Source organism: Rhinolophus sinicus, linkage group LG02, assembly GCF_036562045.2.
Source record: "Rhinolophus sinicus isolate RSC01 linkage group LG02, ASM3656204v1, whole genome shotgun sequence".
NCBI lineage: Eukaryota > Metazoa > Chordata > Mammalia > Chiroptera > Rhinolophidae > Rhinolophus > Rhinolophus sinicus.
Window position 1 is genome coordinate 29384813 of NC_133752.1, and position 23347 is coordinate 29408159.

The window sequence follows — 23347 nt, forward strand, 5'->3', positions numbered from 1 at the left end:
GCTGAAAATGAGGGAGATTGGGCTTCTAATTTACACTGGAAGCTTGAGAATCATAGACAAACCCTGGATTCAGGCTCTCCTAGCCTCATCTGACAGTTGTTGTTGTTTTTTCATTCCTCTGCATATCTTCTTAGACTCAAATGGACAGCCTACCCTCGCCTCTGTGTTGTGCTCAGTTGCCTTTCACAAAACCAGTATCATTCTATAAGAAACTACAAATGAAGCAAAGACTTGAAGTGACCTTCAAACCAGGTTTTTTTAAGTAGCTTGGGCAAAATGATGTGGGGACAGTATTTGGGAAACATGCTGAAATAGGCAATTATAAATTAAACCCAAGGTTTAAAGATGCATGTACCTCTGAATATATTTGAATTATACTGAGGACACTGAGAGTATTGTAGGATAGTTTACACGATTAGCTGTAAAATCACAGGGCTACTGTGGACATTTGGAGAGCAAGTTGATACTTTCTTTCCACAAAAGGAATGTTTAGGATTCCAAGTCTTTCACCATGGAGTTCATTTTATTTGACCTCTTAAAAATAAGTTAAAAATGCAAAGTTAAACAAAAAAGTTTGAGCAATCCCTTAAAACATTTAGAGGCAAGGAATGACGCAGGGAAGGAGGGCCCCCTTGGTTTTGATTGGCAGGAGCGGTAATTTGGCTGTATTTAATTTGTATTGTGTTAGAAAAGAAAGCCAGAGTGAGCTTCCCTGATTCCTGCTGTTTTATAAGCCCTTAACTCCATTGAGCTGCATCAGTCTTACTTTTGAGAGTCCTTTTTTAATGTTTGGTTTTTCTAAATTTTCTTTTAGTGCTAGACCCCATTAATTGTTTCCTTATGGCAGCTGCTTGTGATTTAGGACTGATCGTGGGCACGTATAGTCCCTTGTTCAGGACTCACAATGACACCACAAAAGAACTTACAGTTACGATCTCACTACAGAAAATGCCCAGAAAATAATAGATGTAAAAATTAGTTTTGCAAGCAGTGGGGCTGATTTTGGTATTTTAAATTTCTGTTTATACGTACTCCTTTTCTGCTTGGTCTCTTTTAATCATCAATGCAAAATGAAAGGTGTGAAGTCTGAAGCTATAAATCCGTTTATAGCTGTAATTCCCTTCCCTGACTTAACGGAGTTTGACACTTTAATAAACACGGTTCTTCTGCAGCAACACTGAATCTGGTTCTTGTATAATTCTTTATGTGTTGCTGCTTTGAACACAGTTTTATTGCATTCTTTTCTTTCTGGTGTTTCAATTAAACAAGAATTGATTGAGCACCTACTATATGCTAGGAATGACTAGGTGGTTCTAAGGCCTGAAGTTTAAGCTGGTTTGGTCATTAAAGTAATGTGGTGAAAACTACAATGAAGTATTTTTGTTTTGCTTTGTTTTGTTTGGTAATAGTTCCTGAACATGGAGGTATACTATATTAAACCTGCATATTCTCCCAATGTTTTCACCATCCACCTAACACATTTCTCACCACATTGACTTTTGACTTTAGGAAATCAGTATGTGTACTTTCTTCACATTCAGGTCAACTATATGGAAAAGAAATTTTATTTTGTTTGCCATGATTAACATATTAAATATATCGAGTGTGTACTTAATAATCACTTTCATTGGTAAATCAGGCATTCTACAAATTGCTTGACAGACAGTTTCATTTTAGTCAAACAGTAAGCATTGTTTTCCCCATTTTATAGACGTAGAAACTGAGGCTCACAGAGGTTAATTAACCTGCCAAAGATCACATAGGTCATCATCTGTTTGACTCCGAAACTTGAGCTCTTAACACCAAGATACTTTATTTTATATATACTTTATTTTAAAATCTCCCCAAATTATACTTTTACTTTTTATGTTTTCCTTTTTTCTGAGGTACTTAAACAGAAATTATGTACAAGACACACAGAGAGACACATTGATCTATACTTAATATAGAGGAACTTCTACATTTTCACATCAGGTTTTCCATAAAAAGTTTAAAATTTGCAAGTTACTAGCTGAAGTTATTTGCCAACCTGGAAGTCTATAAAACAAACAAACAAATAGTGATTTGAGAAGGAAATGTCCCTAAAAAATATATTATGCTAGTAATCCAGAAAACTATTCACCTATGAATTCAAGGTTGAGGAATGTACTTGGAAGAACACATGTTCACATTTTAGTTAGAGGTGAACCTGTGCTAACTGCATAAAACACTTTATTCAGACGTAAGGAAGATTTATCCACATGCAAATAGGTAGGGCCCTTATTTTTGAAGCAAACGGTCGATTTTTCCATTGTTAATACTATTTGCAATATGATTTTCTGCAGTTTCAGATACCTGCAGTTTCAGATATCATGGTGCCAAGTTCTATTTCTTCATGAATGTATGGCTTACGAGTATCTACCTCATTGGCATAATGGCACAAGCTAATGACGCAGTCAGAGAACAGGCAGAGGTCTTACCATCAGTAGAACTGAGGCTCCTATCCTACTTAAACCAGGGAAGACTGGCCATCCCCTGTGTCCCTCCTCCCTGGGAGACTGTACATTGATAAAGTCACGTCTGCGGGAGCGCCTGAGCACACACACATCCAACGCAGGGTGACCACTGAGAGTGTCCTGTGCGCCTACAGAATGGGCAGTGCAGCAAACTCTGTCTTCTGTGTCCTTAAAAGACTAGGGAAATTGTGGCTTTTGAAATACAGTCAGCCCATGTTCAGTTTGCAGTCTAAACAGTGGAGGAAGGGAAATATCATAAAGGTGCACTTTATTCCTAAGTTAACACAGAAAAAGGATGGCCTCTGCCTGGTAGCACCACAGGGCGGCCATCATGTATTGTCTGTGCTCCTTTTACCCAACAGTGACGATGGAGGATTCTCTCTCTCTCAGTGATTTCTGATTGGGTCAGCCAAAGCTGGATTTGAAATACACCCCTGAAACCAGATTTAAAACTCTGTATGGTTCACTTGGCTCTGGAGCTGCTGTGTTTAATAGGGTTGAACCAGCTTAGGGCAACACACTTTTATGCAAATGCACTAATTTGTGAGATTTCAAATGAATGGGACTTCTTAAACTATGTTGATGATCTGTTCATGGCCCGCATGTCCAATCAGTTAACAGATCTTGTCGGTTCTCACTCAGACATGTCTTCTGAATCTAGAATCTTCCCTAGTTTCCCATTGTCATGATGTTAATTCAGATCTTTACCAATCTCTCTTCTGGACCAAGGTAACAGCTTCCTAAGAAGAATAACATTCCATGCTCTGAGAGTTCCACCCATCACACTTGATCTTGCTGCTCTCTTGTTAAACTGATGACAGAATCTAGCTTAGGGACCTGGGTTTTGTTAGCCAGCCTTCCCAGATCTCTCTTTCCTACTATTCCCCATCTCCACTCCCACACCACTGTGTTCTTACCAGTTGAACTCCTCATCTTTCTCTGATAGCACGAGGTCCTCACACTGATTTATGTTCTTCCCTGCTGCCCAATCTGCTTCACCCCTGCCCAGTACCCCTTATCTCTGGCCAACTTCCAAGAGCCAGTTCCAATGTCATCTTTTTCACTCCAGCTTGCCTAGCTTCTTTCCTCTCTGGACTCCCACAACACAGTGTTTATTCCACTGTATAATTAAATTTACGTGTCCCTCCTCCAGACTCGGACCATGTCGCCTGGCTAATAGTTGGCCATAAATGCTTAGAAAATGAAACTTGCTTGTTCTCATAATTCTATAATAATAAAAAGATTAATCAGAAAAAGGTTTGTCATATTTCAAAAATAAAAATGGCCTACAATTTTCTGGGATAGAAATCATAACCCCATTCTTGTTCCAACGTCTTTGGCTGCCAAGAATTTTCAGAGTTTGCTCCTTTTCCATTTTTTTTCTACTGCTAGCAGAATCTAATTTTATTTTCATGATTGCCATCTTTTAAAGTCATTCCCTCTTCAACCATTGCCAGTTCAAAGTAGGCAAAATTTACAATTGTAGTGAATGAAAAGTCTTTATCGGGACATCCAGCCCCTATGAATATATCACCTATATTTTTTTCAGCTGTTTTTCAATTACTTTTATGCAAATTGAAATCCAATTTTTCCTGAATCTCATTTGTTGTGCCTCTTATTCACTGTGCTTTTAGTTTGGCTTTATCATTTAATTGAAATAGATAACAGAACATGGAAAATAAACTAAAATCTTAGTTACTTGAATAGAAGCAGATTTTGGGAGACTGAAATTGGTATAAGCCAAGACCCACATTAAAGGCTTGGTACAAATAAAAACATTGTTACCATAAAGTCATTTGAATAGCAGCTAATTTGAAGTTTGCCACTGAAAATTTTAAATATGTTGGTAGTAAATTAATAATACTCTAACAACACTCTAAGCGAAATGTTCCAACTACTAAGTAAAAGCACTAATAATAAAAATTCTGGTGGCACCTTTAAAATTTATGTAAATAGAGCTGGTTACATAAAACTAATTAGAAAGATTATTTCAAATATTTTTATTTATCTAAGTGGACATTATAGAAGATCTGACTCTAACATATGAGACCAGATGAGAAGAACAGGAATTCCAAAAGAATTCTTATATAAACCTGTGACTCACTATTCACTTATTTATGACCACTAATTTTACCATATTTACTTTCCATTGATCTTAACCATGTTTTAGTGACAAAGTTTTATCTTCAAATAGTTACCAACCAGTCACTGATACTGAAACTTGCACAATAAATATATTGGTTTAGTTGGAAGCAAGAAAATGCAATTGAAAAATAGTCTAATTCAAATAATTCATTAATTTGTGTTGCTGCCAGTCATTTAGTTAATATCAGTGAGTTTTTCTTTTACTCTAAAGACAAACAAAACAGCTTATATAATGACCCGGCTGTAATTTTAAAAGTTAGTAATCAAGGAAACCATTCTTTTATTTGTAATGTTTTGACTTAGAAAAGAACCATGGTTTTAAAATTTTGAAATACTATCTGTGTTTACTAAGGTAGCCCATGTTTTTATTTCTTCAAAGTCAATTATATGTGCAGTGAAGAGGGTCCAATTCAGAAAGAAGAGTGGGATTTCTGTCAAGCAGAAAAAAAACACCTGCCATTAATCCCAAGAGCACAAGTGGGTCTGAAGTGTCCAAAGCAGCCACCACAGCTGTGAATGGAGGTTGACCTCTGCTTCAGTTCTGTCTTGAGCTGGCAGGTGCCAGGACGCCATTCTGTCTGCTTCGAACCAGCCCCTTTTGTAGCAGCGGTATTTATTGCTCTGTTGTGAATGCAGATTTTCCTGTGTTCATGAATTAAGCAACCTTGCTTATGGCAAGCTGTCTAAAGAGTTCTAGTTGACACATGTGGCTTTGGCATAAGTAATGGGACTTTGGGAAACAGTCATCTCTGTTCTCCAGTATAAAATTATTTCAGAAAAGCTTTGACCTCAAATATGCCATATAACCTGACAAAGTGACTTTAGAGGACTGGTACAATGAGAAGCGTGGCCTCTGAAATCTCACCAGCAAAAGCAAATAGAACTTTAAAGAGGATCAGCTTTTGGGAAGGAAGGGGTGAAAGCTGGGGAGAGCTCCCCAGTAACTGTAAGTGACCTTAGAGTAGCTGGATTTTCTAGAGGTGATTTTCCTTAATGCTAGTATATGGAAAGTGTTTGATTGTAGCACAGGCTTTTCTAGAACAAACTATTTTGCTTTGCTAATTAGCTTCTCCCGCCATATTCTCCACCAGTGCTTAGAACATCATTGTAAAACTCTCTACAAGCATTCAACAAATGTACATGAAAATCAAAATGGAGTTAAAAAAAACATGCTAATTAAATCGAGACTAAAATCTTCATTATATTTCTTAAACTTGGTGGTAGGTATACTCTCATTCTTTTCTTTGGGTTGCCCTTGGCCCAACCAAAGATAAATTATACTGATAGAGTATTAGTAAGCATTTTGTGTGTGTTTAAAGTGATCAAGTAAATTCCTTAAACTTAATTTTACAGAGGTAGGCACACAGACTGTACTAATTACTCACTACTTGATTCACTGAAAACATTGATAAAAACATTAAAAATTTACTGAAAATATTAAGAAAAATAATTTTCTTATCCTCCCTCTTTTAACGGCAAAATTATATTCTAAGTAAGAGATAAAAGACTTTGTCAAGTTGATTCTATTATCTGAGCTCCCTCTTCCCTTCCCTGATTTTCTATAATTTCTCTTTCTCTCATTTTGAACTTGAGATCTTGGGGCTACTCTCCCCAACCCTGTGGGAAATGCAGTTGGGAGGCATTTCGGAAGGTACCTGTTGAAGGCAGACACATGGTCATCATTCTCTCTGAGAATCTTGTGCTACAGCTGAGTCCTAGCACTTAGCAACCCATACTGCATTTAAAGTCCCAAAGGCTTGGTTAAAGACCTGGCTAACTTGCTTACAAGAGGCCTACCCTTGATGTTGTTTCTTTAATTTTAGACATCTATACAAGTATTAATACTTTCTTCATTGGGTTGGGAGAAGATTAAATGCTGTAACAGGTTCTTTGTTGATGGTAAAATATACAAAATATAAGACATGATGTTATTGTTATTACTAATTTTATGATAATCTCTCAACTATGACTGTTTCCCCAAAAATAAGACCTAGCCAGACAATCAGCTCTAATGAGTCCTTTGGAGCAATAATTAATATAAAACCAAGTCTTATATAATATTATGTAAGACCCGGTCTTATAGTAAAATAAGACCGGGTTTTATATTAATTTTTGCTCCAAAAGATGCATTAGAGCTGATTGTCCGGCTAGGCCTGATTTTCAAGGAAACATCATATCAGAAGTGCCACAGCTGAGAATGGGAATTTAGTACAGTTCCTCTGTCACTGATACTTAGCAGCAGATAGCTTAGTAGGCAGAGCATTTCTACCTGCCCACCTGAAGAGACAGTGGTCTCCACTGGGACTTAAGAAGGGTACTTGGCTAGAACCTTGGTTTTACCTTCAGTCTAGACTTCTCCTTGTCGCCCAGCTCTACTGAAGGTCAACGTGAGAGATTGAAGGGTAACTCTGAAATGCTCCTGTTCCTCAGGTAGGCAGAGCCCAAAACATGACTTTATTTTTATGAGCTATGGAAAAAAAGTATTGATGCCCTAGAATTAGTATTTCCTGCTAGTATTTTTGTTCAAAGGTAAAGAAAACCTTAGTGTGGCTCAAGAACAGACAGATGCCTAACAAAACAGAAATTCCTAAAAATATCTACATACATATAGGCATCTAATTTATGCCAAAGACGATGATGTACTACAATGGGGAAAAGATGCATTTTTAAAAAATGGTGTTGGGTTAATTTGATATCCACATGGAGGGAAAAGGCCTCTTGGCTTTGACCTCACATCAGACACAAAATCAATTTTTTTGTGAATTCAGATCTAAATATGAAAGATAAATACTAAAGCTCTTAGATTTTAGAATAAAGAGAAGAACCTCTTCATGATCTTGAAGTAGGCAAAGACTTATTAAATGGAACAAAAAAAGAGATAAGTATAAACAGAAAGAAGTGTTAAATTGAGTTTTATTAAAATTAAGAACTGTTTACCAAAACACCTTTAAGAGAATAAAAACACAATATGCAGAGTGGGAGAATGTATTTGTGTGCTCTCTCTCATATATGTGTGTGTGTGTGTGCGTGTGTATGTATATATGTGTATATATGTATGTATATATGTATATATGTAATATATGGTATTACAGTATAACGTATAGTATAATATATAAAGAACTCTAACAAATCAATAGTACAATTCAATAGAAAAAGGGCAAAAGATATAAACACTATGGAAGAGGATGCAAAATGGCCAATACGTGCATTAAGAGAAGTTAAACATAATCAATCACTAAAGAAATACAAATTAGACTGCAATATGAAACTACTACACTTCCCACCAGAATGTTTACAGTGTGAAAAATATGGAAAATAATCAAGTATTGGTGATGCTATAGGGGAACTGAAGTTCTCATTGCTGATGGGAGTGTAAATTGTTAGAACCACACTGAACCTAACAATTCCACTTCTAGATACATACCCAACATAAATGCATAAAAATGTCATTTGCTAAAATGTTACCCTATCAAAAAAAGACAGGAATGTATACAATTTTTAAGCAAAGGATGCTTATAGCAACACTATTCGTAATAGTCAAGACCTAGAAACTCCTGGAAACAAATGGTTCCTTAACAGTAGAATAAGTAAATAAATTATGTTTTATTCTCACAATGGAGTCTTGCAAAACAGTAAGAAAAATGATCTACAACTGCACACAAAAATTATGTATGAATTTCACACATACTGAACAAAAGAGGACAGACACATACTGTATGATTCCATTTACGTGAAGCACATGAACTATTCTGTCAGAGGTCAAAAGTAGTGATTACCATTGGTAGAATAATGACAAGAAAATGTCATAATATGCACTTCTGGGTTTCTTTAGCTGGTTCTACTTGTATAGATAGGTGTGTTCAGTTTGTGAAAATTTGTTCAGCATGTAATATACTTATGACATATGTACTTTTCTGTGTGTGTATATATACCTTCATACCATATGTAATTTTTATATTCTAACCGTATTATAGTTTACAACCCAAAATTTCTTGAGAAACTTCATTGACAGCTATATCTCCGTGCCCTTTACACGAACCTTGCAACTAACCCTAGCTCATCTTTCAAGTTACAATTTTTAAAAATTTATATTCATTTTTCTCTTTCTTCTTTTAGGGCCCTCCTGGTCCAAAAGGTGATAAGGTAAGAAAATGAATAGCAGAAACAAATTAAGTTAGTGGAAATCCATATTGGCATGACCTATACTGTTTTACTTTTATCTTTTTAACGAGCATCACATACAGACTTCATGCTAAGACTGTCTATCATCTCATTTCCTACTCTACAGGGAGAACAAGGTGATCAGGGACCTCGGGTAAGTTGTATTCTTCCAATCCTGAACAGAAAATTAGCTTTCAGCTCCAAACTTATTGACTAAAAGTAGCCCTGGCTTCATAACTGCCTATGTGTCACATAGCTTAGTAATGGCTGGCAAAAATACCATACCACTTGTAAGTGTAATAGTCTTGATAATAACTAGTGTGTATATATATCCTGTTGTGTTATCTTAATTTGATATCTGTGAATAGAATACTCTAGAATAGCCCTACCGATTAAGGGCCAGAATCCCTACTAAAACACAACAACACCTTTCGAATGGCTATTGGGTCCTTCAGATTTGCATACACTGTTTTGCAATATAAAGGCCATATGGATTCCTATTGAATTTGGCCTTTTTCTGCAGTTAAACGTTATGTGCTATTGCATAAATATGTTATATTATAGATGAAAATATCGATGCATTTTGTATTTGTATTCTTCATCATGTTTGAATAATACTTATTCGAATTTCTTATGTTTTATAGATTTTTAAGCAGACAAAAGGTGTAATATAATTTAGCATTCCAGGGAGGAAGGGCATTCTTTTATTCTTCTTGAATGTGGCTCTTTTAACCAATATAACACAATGGTGAATGCTTTGTTGTTACCTTGGTAGTGCCAAGTCCTCTGCTTCACATCTGTGCCTTATTACCCAAATGTTCAGACATACTGTTCCAATGATGTAGTGGCTCCGTTCAGACATACCTCTCAATTTTCTCAAGTCACTACGCACAAAAGCGAGTATTTGGTTGAAGAGAGTCATTTTTTACAGTGGAAAAGCACATTTAAAACTTTCAGGTTGAAAACACAATTGTGTAGGATTTTTTGGTCCCTGTGTAACTATTGAATTCATGTAGAAGTTTTATTGCAAAAGATGTAGTTAATGAAAACTTGAAAAGTTTGTAGTCTTATCTCCTCATGTTTATTAAACTAGATAAAATAATTCACTGTCCTTTCTACAGCTATTCTTCATGTAGAAATAATGATTATGCCTCAGAGCATTTCGTTTCTCATGGCAGTTATTCTAGCTGATGACTAGCTTCAAGCTAAAAGCTCATGTTATGGTCGAGGAGATTAAACATCATGATATATGGATGTGAATGGAATAAAATTCTCAAACCTTAAATGATTAGAGTATAGCCACTTGCTCTGTATGTGGTGATTATTTCACATGGCATGTTTCCATGTATTGAGTATCATTTCTTTCTACACGCAATATCAAAATCACTCAACTTGCCCTTTCCAGGTAAGAGGGAGACTGTTTCCATTTTGAGAAATCTTCTTTTGGCAGAGGAAGTGAAGGGGTGGTTCACAGCTTAGCTGTCATCAGTATGCATGCAGTCCTCATTTTCAAAAAGGTGTGTTGGCTTTCATCGTTCCAAAAAGTGATGATTGATTATAAAGCTAGGCCAAATTTTCAGGATGAAACCTGAAACCATGTGAAATTCACCTGGTTTCATGTTGCATTACAAACTAAGACTTGGACCAGGTTTCTTGGAAGTTTGGCCAAAGTTCATGAACTACTTTGACGAACCCAGACTGCCTTTCATACAGATTTCAGCCAGTTTTCACACTGACTGGGGCCAAGTTTCACACGATTCAGGGGCCATTTAGCATTTCAGGTGGAAAGTGGCAAAAAATGATACTATTTTCCTTTGTATTGAAGGAATTTGGATTGAATTAATAATGCAAGACAAATCTTCATGGGTAAGAATCTAAATGTCCTGGGAAGTATATGTAAAAGAAAATGAGAACCTACCGAACTGCCTGTCTTTCCTCAGATTCCTAATTTAGAGACAAGGCACGTCACATTTAGTGCTGTTAGAATTTTATAAACATTTCTTTCTAGTAAGATAGTATTAGCTACTTATTAGAAATTTATTATATCAAGATAATAAAATGAAGGTTTTATATTTCCAGAAAAATCAAAGTTAGAACTAGAAAAGTCTTCAACTTAATAAAAATTAATTTTACCAACATCCTCTTTTCTAGCACACTATTCTAGCTGATGCTGATGGAGACACTCTTATTTTTAAATGTAGATCTTTGTATTTGAACACCCTGATCATTTTTATCCTATCAAAGATTTTGAATTCTGATTTTTACCATTTGTTTCAAGTAATTTATTTCTTTCCATAATTAACAATATGGCCCTCCATCATTTCAATTCTTTGTTACTGATTTTCCACTGTGAGATCTATACTGTTTACTTGAATATAAAGTTCTTTTTTTTCTCTTTGGCTTCCTAAGTGTTAAACAAGACGATATTGAGGTATAATACGTGAATCAAAGGAAAAAAGTGAAGATAATATAGAAATTAAGAAGGTGAATTATCTCGAAACTCTTGGACATATATTTAGCAATACATGCTTAGCATACTGTATTTCCCTAAAAATAAGACCTAGCCAGACCATCAGTTATAATGCGTCTTTTAGAGCAAAAATTAATATAAGACCCAGTCTTATTTTAATATAAGATCGAGTCTATATTATATTATATAAGAGTCTTATATAAGACTCAATCTTATATTAATTTTTGCTCTAAAAGACGCATTAGAGCTGATGGTCTGGCTAGGTCTCATTTTGGGGGAAACATGGTATACCATGTTCAAGATACTATGCTTAATCTATAGAGACTATATACGTATGTCTCCACTTCTTTCTTTCTCTCTCTCTCACTCACTCTCCCATCAATTTCAACCTACTATTATCTCATGTTCTTGATTACTGTGGTAGACTTCCAATGAATTTTGCTTTCACTCTTGAGCCTGTATAATCCATTTTCTACACAGCAGCCAGAGAGATCATTTTACATTGTAAATTAGATAGTGTTACTCCCTGTTTTAAACCTTAGAATAAAATGCAAACCACTTTGCTTGGCCTACACAGACTCTCAAGATTGGGTCCTGCCTCCCTCTGTAACCTCGCTCACACTAGTCTTCCCCTTCACCCACTGTGCCTTCCACGTGTTCTTCAAACACACCACACTCACTCCTAACTTGACAATGAGTTTCCATTTGCTCTCTTCTGGTCTTCTTGGGATGGGGTTCTTCTTATTATTGAGATTTCATCACAAATACCTCCTCAGGGAGAACTTCCCTAACTATCAAATCTAAATCTGAAATTATCCTATTTTGCTTCTTTATTTACTTGCTTGTTATCTGTAAATGACACCCCTCCTTGAAACATAAACCCCAAATACTTGGTCTGCCTTGTTCATACCACCATTGCCTAGGATAGTAAGGATTCGATAAATATTTATTGAATGTTAGAATAAAATATTATTATATCATTACTTCCCTCAAGGATCTGATTATCTCATGGATGCCTGAATAAGAAAACTATGTGGTTGTATGTTAATGGACCTTAAAGAACTATGCCAAGAGTTGCTAGAAAAGTGAACATTCTTACATTTTAAATAATCACTAGAGACTTTGGGAGAGCTGTCACCTGAGCTAGGACCTAATGAATGGGTAATCTTTAGAAGATAAGATTAAGAACAAAACTACACATTCCAGGAAGAAGAAATAGTACAAACAATATTACACAAATACTAAATAACAGCATTCATTTAAGGAACAATAATATTTCATTTGTCGAGGAAATAGGTTAAATGTAGAAAAATTATATCATGTAAGGTTGAAAATTGTTATCGAGGTGATATTATGGAGCATTTCGAATGTCCCGTGTGGTAGGGAATGGGAAGCTATTTAAGATTTTTGGTTACATCATTTGATGTCTATTACCACCAGACTATTTGGTGTTATTACCAAATGTTCTTTATGGAAATATATTTGGTTGTTGATGTAAGAAATGTTCAAACTACAGATAATTTTTGTACGAGTTTATTTGAGCCAAACTCACAACACACGAGGAAGCAAGATCTCAAATGCTCCACAGAATGACAGTTTTGCAGTTCTTTTTATACATTTGGAAGTAAGGAGTGAACATCAGTAAGATTACATGATGTGAGAAAAAGTAAGGTAGGGAAATCTTGATTGAATTACAGAATAGTTACCAAGATTATGTGCTCCTTTGAGGGTAGTTATGCCAGGCCACCCCACCAAGGAGTCTAAAAAAAAGAGGATTACTCTGGTATTTCAAAGGAGAGTTAATATAGATGCACAAGAACAATGGACAGGGCTTGCTTAAAGGAAAGATAAACTTTTTATAGACCTGGGGTGTGACTACCCCCTTGACCTGCCCAGTTAGGGATTTATGATTAGATCACCCTGTGAGGTCATTATCTTGTCAGATTTATTACAGAGCCCTTTTTTGTCCACATAGTGATAGCAACCAGTATGAGAAGGAATTGGAAGAGACCGAAAGCAGGAAACAGCGTAGACCAAGAAACTAAGTCAGTCATTAGGACAAGATAGATTATAAGAATCTGGGCTATAAGGATAATGTCTAGTCCTCAGCAGAGAGATGAGCAGAGGGGGTAGGCTGGCCCAACCTGGAACATTAGCTATCATTGGAGGTCAGGAGCCAGCCATACTGAGCAGAAAGTGCAGTGTCAAAATGAGAAGCTCAGTCGTGGGGAGGGGCTATGTTGGTGAGCCAAATGAGAGATTCCAAAGGAGTCACCAAAGTATTAGCGAAAGCTCCATGTTTTCTATGGGAGTTCGAATATGAGTTTACTTTTCTCACGTAATGAGAAGTTCAGAGAAGACAGTTGATGGTGTTATTTACACATATGTAATTCAATGTTGTTACTATGGAAGTCTCTGTGAATCTAATGGTCTTTCTTTCATAATTACAAGAAAGACTTCAAATTCAACCATTACATCTATACCTGTATCTGCAGGGAAGATAATGGGAGGAGAATCTGTATCAAGAAAACAAAATTTTTCCCATTAATTTCATAATACACTTCTGCTCATGTCTCATTGGCCAGACTTTTCACATAGTTAGCTCAAAGCTGGAAGTGAACCAAGGAGAATGGGCTTGAAAAGGGAATTTGGGTCATCCCATCAGTAGGGTTTGTCATAAGTGCCAAACAAAAACCCGGGGAGACAAAGAGGGAAAACCAGAGGTGACACTAGTAGAGGAGAAATTGGTAAGAGAGAAGTTTTGAGGCGGAAGATGGAAGATGAATTTGATCAGTATTTACATCCAGGATCTGGCCATGGGTGGAACTGTGGCAATGTTAAAGTTTTAAAAAAAAAAATTAAGCAGCTAGGGAATAAAATTGAAGGATACTGAGGTGAAAATTCAACACATGTCTTGGAGTTAGTTGGATGTAGGGGCTGAAACTGAAAAAGAAGATACAGATATGTCAAGCTTCTGGCTTTGCTTGATAAACTTGGTCAGAAGAAAGTAGAGAGGATGAATAAGTTGAATTTTAGTTACGTTGAACTTTTGATCTTGATAGATTTTTTTCACTTGAATAATGTAACAAACAGTTGGAAACATGAGACTAGAACTCTAAGATGGTGTCATAATGGGACGTAAGGTCACATAGCTGAATGTCACAGAGTGAGCACTGAAACCGTAGGAGTAGAAAATGGTAGGTGAAAGGGTGAAGCAAGAACCACTTCAGAAATATCGGCAGTTAGGGAGTGGGACAAGGAAGGGAGTCAACAAAAGAGTGAGCTTTCAAAGAAACACCAGGACACATTTGAGCACTAAAGGAAAAACTACTTAAAAAGGGGTGGGAGAGGCAACAAAATGTTCTTAATAAAAAGAAAAACACAGGGATGAAACCAATAAAAAGCTTTTGGACTTGGTGTTCTGGAGTGTGGGATATTAAGGAAGTGCCTTTTGTTAAATAGTGAAAGTGAAAGATTGCAAGAAGTTGAAAAGGTAAATAGTAGGAAAGTTGACTATCTTTGAATACTGTTGATGGCATATGATTTAATGCAGAGGAAAGTGAGCTAACTTTTTTGACATGAGCTTTCTGTCAGTATACATTAAACCAATTTCAAGTTTATGATTTTAGGCATACTATAACAACCATAGATACTATTTGGTTTTATTCTATAAGACACTGAATGTTAGATTTCCATATATGAATGCACCCTGACATTAGAATTGCACTTCCCTCCTTGCTTCTTGGTGAGATGTCATTACAGATTTGCCATTAATCTTCACTTCATTTTTACAGTCAAACATTTTGCTTCAGCAGTTAAGCCTTTAGGCTCTATGATCAGGATGGTGCTTTCTCTGTGCTGTCAGTCACCCCGAGCCCATGCTCGTTTTTCTTCATTTCATCCTCTTAGGTTTGTGTTACAGAATATTGAGGCTATGCCTTTACCCTATATTCAAGCAGAGGTTGGAGACCTGCTGTAAGGGAGTTGTAGGGGCCTTCCTAGACTGAATGAATGTTGGATGAGGAAATAATACTTTACATAATAATTATAAGAGCTAATTACTTAGAGTCTTACAACTTGCTGAACACCTTTCTAGGTAAGTTTCCTACATCATCTCTACGCCTTATTCAGTTCAGCAAGGTAGGTTATCAGGAAAAAAAAAAGAGGAAAAGAAATGCAGTATGATGGTTGTATCCGTATGGGCTGGGGTAAGGCTGGACACGTATCAAATTCTAACTCTACCACTGTCTGTCTCTATGGTTATGATAAGATTAAATAAAATAACATGAAAAATCTATAATAAGTCCTCAGCAGATCATAGCTGATTATTCTCCCCAAATTTCACATGAGGAATCTGGGATAAAGTAACTTGCCCAAGTTCATGCAATTTGTAAGTGGTAGAATTGGGGTTCAAACTCAGCTCTGTCACCCTCTAGATTGTGCTGTTCCCAGTGGATCAGCAGCTTCCCTATTGGTAAGGTCGCCCTTATGGTCATCAACCTCCATGTGGAACAATAGGGGTTGTAGAAATATCTGTGGCTCAAATAATAGCAATAATAATGATAAATAATTTTATTGCGTTCTTAAGATATGCCAAATACTCTATGAAGCTTTATCTTGTTTCAAGAACCCTATGAAATACTTATCTTTATTACTTCCATGTAATGAAGAAACCAAGATTTAGAAAGTTTAAACATTTTTTCCAATTTAACTGTGCCAGTCAGTGGCACAGCTGGGATTTCAGCCTAGGAATTTACAGATTACATTTTTTTCAGGTGTTCTTTCATTTATCCTTAAAAGTAACTTTGTGAGTTAGTAGCACAAATATTAATATGACATTTCTTTTTTTTTTTTTTTCTTTTTTTTTTTTGGTGATGATGATTGAGCTCAAACAAGTTAAGTGACTTGTGCACATTCTTTCACATACATTTACCAAAAGACAATTGGGGGACACCAACCCCAATTTCAAGAGCTGCTCTCTTTCCAAATGCCAAGCTACCTCCACATGGCTGCTAGGACCTTTCCAACTTTGATTCCATGCCTCTGTGATTTTAGAAAATTGAAAAATACTTTAAACCATTGAAAAAGCTGCGGAACACAAATACAAATAGGTGCACCATTTTTCTTTGCAATTAGGATAATCGTAGCATGACAATCCATGCACTGTCAATCTTCCAAAAAACGAATGAATGAATGCTACATAGTAATACCTCAGAACATGTCTGCATGGAGCATAGGGAGGCAGAGCAATGCTGACCCCCAACCAAGAGGCGTCAGAGTACCCAGTTACCTTGTTATAATACAATCGTGCTTCTCAACTCAATGGCACCAATTTGAAAATTGTGTAAATCAAGATCCTGGCATATTTGCTGTTAGTGATTTTTTTTTTTTTCCTATAGGATAACCAGATGAATGAAGTCTGTTCTCTGCTATTCATAATGCTGTGTTTGTATGTTTTACAAGGTAGTTTGTTGATTCTGTTTTTAGTTGAGCCTCTCTTTTCAAAAGATTGAATTACATTTCTTGATCTGTAACAGAACCTGAAGTCAAGTGTAAAAATCTCAAGACTTTTAAGGATTCTCCCATTGTTGTCTGTACCCACTGCAACTACCACTGTCTCTCTTCATTATCAAAGAGGAGTTCTTGCTTGCCCAGTTCATAAGGCCTCTGCCCTCATCTTGAACCATAGCCCTGGGAGTCACACTGGTACCCTGGGCTTTGATGTTAATGGCTCATATTTCTTTTCTATATCTTCATAACTTAAAAACATAGCTTTAAAAATAAGCAAAGCTATTTTAATGTTTAATATCATCTTTTTAAATTAGGGTATTATGTTCTGAAATTGTGGTAAATATATTAATGAAACTTAGGCAATAAAATGAGCAAATATCATGAAGTTATCTTGTGACTGTATGTCACCATTCTAATCGGTTGGCTACCATCACCTTGCCAAATAACACAGAGCCCTGATAAAGAAAAGATTTAGTGGTTATTGGTCTCAACATCATCAGCCAACAGCTGGTTTTAAATGAGTCCTGGGCTCTCACAGTTTCAATAAGCCACCCAGGAGCTCTGCTAAACTATTTTCATAAAATTCTTTTCTCTTCCCAGTGTATTCAAGTAAATTTTCATAACAGCTGGGACTATGTAAAACTGATAGCATCTTAAAAACATCTTCAGCAAGACAGATTAAGTTCCAAAAAGGAAAGCAGTTAGAAGTTTATTTTATTATCTTAACCTTTGTTGACTTGAATGATTAAACAGATTCTTTGGCTCTGCTAAAGCATTTAGGCCTGGATATTAATTTGATGTTCTTATTTACTTAACCCTTGCCTTTCTCTTTAGTCCTAATGAGTACACTACTCATTTGATACTGAATGTATTGCCTGTGAAAAGGGAATTGATATAACACAATGGAAAGAAATAAATTGTGAGAAAATTATTTTAATGCTTTCCAGATTCAGAAGAAGTTGGCATGGAAACAGCAAGCTCATTAAAATTTGCAAACGTTCTTATTATATTTTATAATCAAAGTTCTCTTTTGAGTGTTCTCTGTCATACTTTAAACCATTAAGAGCTGGTATATTGAACTAAGTCCAGGAACATTTGTAAATTTGTCCCAATGTGGGTCAATTAAAAAAATAAATTATCTTTGCAAACAATTGTTAATGTACAAACAATATTTCCATTGGAAATATTGTAAATTATGTCTCAGTTATTGGTTGTATAGCTGAGCTCATCGAGTAAGAAAAAGAAAAATATATTTGGAAAGTGTGAGGAATAATTACCTATTTTACATGACTTCAGATTTGATGCATTACTGTCTAATGTAAAAGATTATATAAGTAAATCTATAAATATAGCAATCCAGTTGGGTAAACTTTTATATAAAATATTTGGAAGTAAAAGTGGACATTTTGCAAAATCATATATTAAAACAACAAATAGTGGAAAGCCTGAGATTTGAGCCCTTAACTGAAAATTCTGTTAATGACTACGGATGCATTCAGATAAAACCAAAATCCAATCCTAAGCATATCCTCTGATAAGGAATTCTGGAGAATGATGCCAACCAATTTAAATAGCCATTGGATTTCTTTCAGTATTTTTAATGCAGTTACCTTTATAATAAAATAATTAGTCATTCCATTATATAAAGAAAAAGAAAGATTTCATTTGTCTGCACTTTTGTACTCATTGCTTATATCAACTTCAATATTCTTCATTTTACTCTTTTACATGATTTATATATCTGGACATATACCTTACAGTCTTTTCAGGCTAATGTGCACCATTTCATATTTTTCTTGAAAATGAGTGAAATGAAAGATTTTAGCTGAAAGAGAATAAGTGTATATATCTTTAATATTATGCATTTATATTTCCTTTGTTTGCATATTTGCAAGTGCCACTTTCTGTAAAATATTTTTTAAAATACTTGATACATTAATAGCCTCTCAAACAAAACTATGCAGAAGATTTTCTTTGTCTCATATTTACGCAAGTTAATTTTCTCTTTAATTAAAACACAAGTCTTATGTTTATTAATCCATATAAAGTGGAGCTATGCTTTGCATCAATGCCTGCAACTGAAGCATATAATAAAAGGTGGAGGGAAAGATAGATTTGGGGTGGATGACTTTCAATATTATATAAGGAAGAGAAAGTAAGCCTTTAGGTAAATATGTTAAAATCTGTATGTGAAGTGGACAAAAAATCGAACATACTGTAGTTGATAAGATCAATGAATAATGAACATATTGCAGATAGGAAATTCAGCAATTTATAAGCAGTTTACACTATCAAAATCCAATGTAATTACCACCATTCTTTTTCCATCACTCCCAAATGCAGAATTATAATTGCAACAAAAATGTTAGTGAAGTGGATTAACCAAATGGAAATCAAGAAAGTATGAAACAGCAGATTTTTAACGGTGCATCAGGATTTGCAGAAGGGACTAGAATGTGAGACTATTTTTGATTCTTCCCTTCAGAATGGGTGGAATAATGGCTTATGCATTGACAGATTGTGTTTAGGGAGAACAGTTCCTGTAGTTCTGAATGAGATGGGTCTCTGGAAAGTCATTTAGTGCCAGACAGCAGTGTCTTTCATAAGCGTACCTGCACTAATGTGTCCAGCAGCTTCTCACAGCAGACACAGCCTGTAAATCACAAGTGGCAAACAGGACAGGCTTTGTAGGGAAAGGATGTTAGTTGCGAGGTCCTACTTCAAATGCAATTCTGTAGCGACTTTGGAGGGAGTCGAGAAGCTTTGATTCTCATCTCTTAGAAGTCAGTTAAATTTTGTTTGAAAAATATTGATATTAACAGAAACCCTTACAGACCACTAGTTGTTTTGTATTAGCACAAATAAACTTATAATTTAATGCATACACTAATAATAGTAGTAGTAATAATAAGAAGAAGAACAACAATAGTAATAATGTAATGTTATTGTTTTCATAGTTCCGTGTGCCAAGAAAACTTCTGGGCATTCTTATCATGCTATTAGCTTGTGAGTCTAGCATGAATCTGTTGATAAAGGAGTCTGAGTGATGGAAAAGGTGATATCAAAACCCTCCAATGTAGCATTCAAAACATCAGAGAACTAGTAACACAGAACAGTCTTTCCAGGACAGGAACTTTAACTAGGTACAGGCCTGAAGGATTTCATTATAATTAAGAATTAAGATAGGGAACTGATGCTGAGTAAGCAGGCGGAGGGAGAAATTGGCATGGCTGAGTGTATGCAGTTCTGGCTTGAAGCCTGTGTGATGTGTTCAAGGAAACTGCAGATGGTAATTGCTGCCTGTCACTATTTCTTCAAAAGAACATGTCAGCCTGAACGTTCTGAGCTTATTTGCAGGTGAGGAAAAAGGTAAAGGAGACACCATCAAAGTTTTAATTAAGAAAACATTCAATGTTTTTAAAAATATTTGTATTCCTTGGGCCTTTAAACAGGCTTATTTTTAGAAGCTGAGTTAATCTTTTTATCTAGACTATTAAAATTGTGGGCCAACCTGGCAATATCTCACCCACGTCTTGACTGACGCTACTGTGACTTAGGGGAGGTCATCATTGGGTGAGATTTCCAGGACTGGAGAAGGGAAGTTCTTCCACTGGTGAAGTAGGAAGCATGGAATGAAAGATGTGACTGAGGCAGCCGTGCCCAAACCCAGGACACACACAGAATCTGCTAAAACATGCCTAGTGCTAAGTTGCATATGCTGTGGTATTTTGTCTTTTTTCAAGGTTTACAAGTTGTTTCTCATATTACGAATTATCAAACACTTGCCTTTCTCACAACCTATCATTTAAATTATTATACTGTATATCATTATGTATGTGGGTGTTTGTACATATATTAATTCTTATTAACAGACATTTTTCATCTATAGAGATATTTTGTATACACATATATGTCTGTGTGAATATTTCTGTAAAATTGCAGCTGTCTATACTATCTTTATGAAACAGAGTTTCCACGAGTAGAGATTACTAGTCACATACACAAGACCTAAATAACACATACAAATGTCAGCCTACTTTTGTTTATACTCTAATTCCTATTAAGAAAAGATAGGCAAATTCAAAGCAAACTGAGAAATTTTGGGGGGGTTAAATTTATATGTCTTCCTTAACTGCTTGTTTTAAAAGCGTTTTTTTTCTATTCATTGTGGTATTTCAGAAGTGCTTAAAGAGAATGTAAATTTACTATTAATAATTGAATGCTTAAATTTTCTTCTTGCGTGCTTAGACTGCAAGGAACTTCATTCTCAATGTTCCTTTGCAAAGTTAGATGGAAACGGTGATGGTGACAGTTCTTAACTATCTCATCAAACATCGGCTCTGACTTCGCAGGGGGGGTCCACTGACAGCTTCTTTTCAATAATCCTTAAGGGACAAATACTTGCCTTGACTTGAATGTCAGAGAAAAGTTTGAGATGTAGTTCAGAATTCAGTTGCTGTTGCTTAACTGTCTTATTTCTTTATATTTCTTAGTGGTCAAAGAAGTCAGAAGTTCCTACAATGTCAGGACCAGAATTTTCTTTTAGGAATATAAACTTTTTGATATGGAAGGAACTCAAACATATTCTTTGCATTGATTGCATTAACATGTTACAGCAGCACCGTGTAATTTTTCAGCCTTGATTCTTCTTTACTCTCAATTTATTTTTATCCTATTGAACTGTTCTTTGAGAAGGTAAAATATTGGAAAGATTGTATAGTTAGCATAGTTTTTCAAATGTTTTGAAAATCAGAAACTATTTTGTCTTCATTAGCATGGCTGGTATCCATCATATGGCAAAAAGCCACTAGCTAAAATTTAATCATTTTTATGGTTAATTTTTTTTTATATTTCTTTGATATTAGATTTTTATTGTTTAAAAACTTGTAATCCATATGACAATCACTATTATTTTGATGAAAACAATAGTAAGGAATATCTTACTTTTTAATAATATGTTGTTCTTCCTCTGTAACTATTATGTTTAATTGAAGACCTTTACCCCCTACACACACCACTTCCATTTTCTGGCAAAGATAAAGATACGTTATTTCTACTTTAACAAAATTAATTTTCTAAAAAATCTTCATTGTTAATGGATATTCTAGAATACAGCATTATAAAGCCATTTTATTTTTGTTGCCTTTTTTGCTCAGTACAATATTACTTTTCAGTCTTACAATCTTCTGTTTAGTAGTCATTCACAATTATTCAATAATATCATAAAAAGGAAATGAATTTTGAGGAGTTACAGGAAAGAGGGAATGTCTGGAGATCTATTAGACGTTTTAGATTTGTTCATAAAAGTAATGTAGAGATTTACAACTTCACCCTTCATTTTACACTTTTAGGCAGAAAAGTCAAACAAAATCGAAATGGAGAAAGCTTACTATGTCACCAGGACAATGTTGAATGTTAATGCTGTAACTCTACACTGGTCTGTGGTATTACTTCCACTTTGGAGCCCTGTAGTTGTAATAAAATGTGTCAGAGAAGAATGCAAAGTTTGAGTCATGATATCTACCCAGAATTTTATATAGTAACTGTTACAATAGCTCAAGATTTTTAGAATGTGTCAAACGAAATGGCATGTGCCAAGGGGGGGTTGTAGTTTGAGAAACTGTCACAGCTTATATGGGATATCTTTTTAGGGTGGCGAATAACAACCTTGGTTGTAGCAGGAGGAGGCAACTTTAATGTCTTTATTTTTCCTTATTTTTGAAAGATGTACACTATTTTGTGCAATCTTTCCTCTATGTTTTGAATTAATAATTCTCATGAGGCATGTTAGAGGCTACAAACTGGTGGCCTGTGGACTATATTCTGATAGTAAATATATTTTATTTGGCTTTCCAAAATTAGTTGCTAACATTTTAATATTGAACAATTTCATGTAAAATCTTATTTTTTATTTCTCTTGGAGAATTAGAAGGTCTGGCACCCCTGGGTACACATGTTTTATAATTTTACTTGGCGGAAGCTCAATGGAGTCTATCTGGAGCATACATTCCGCTTTATATATCATGACACGCAGCCTACTTCATTTATTTACATATATGTACATGGTTCCTGTTGGCGTTGGAGTTGCAATACCTGAATTAGATGATTATATCATTAAGATGATTTTGCTTCTGATATTATGATGACAAAGTTCACGAAAATATGCAGATACACAAGTAACAAAACAACTAATGACGAATCATTTATTTTCTAGGAAGAATGCTGCATTATTGCCTCTAATTTACATACCATTTGTTTTTAAATTAATTAGAGTTTTTCTTACATTGGTGATTGTCAACCTATGGTACTATAGCATTTTTAATTAGTATACTAAGTCTGTTAAAAGGTTAAAATGAGTACTGGTTCAAACTTGGTAATTTCATATCAAGATACCACTATAATTTATGCTATCTTGAAGAATTTTGCTGAAATATGCATTATAGAATAACAGAATTAAAAAAAACACACCACAGTTCTATATAAAATAGAATAATAATTAAACAACATGCAAATAATTTTAAAAAGGTAAATATTAGTCCTTTGAAGGCTTGCACTTCAGAGTCAT

At 35.2% G+C, this 23347-nt stretch overlaps 1 protein-coding gene across 1 annotated transcript in view; it reads left to right on the plus strand.

The window, feature by feature from the left end:
* The window catches only part of COL25A1 (collagen type XXV alpha 1 chain), a 436443-nt gene that overhangs the window by 273308 nt on the left and 139788 nt on the right, over window positions 1-23347 (plus strand). The window contains exons 6-7 of the mRNA XM_074322592.1: window positions 8757-8783; window positions 8929-8955. Of these exons, the coding sequence (XP_074178693.1) occupies window positions 8757-8783; window positions 8929-8955 (54 nt within the window). The remainder of the gene's footprint in view (window positions 1-8756; window positions 8784-8928; window positions 8956-23347) is intronic.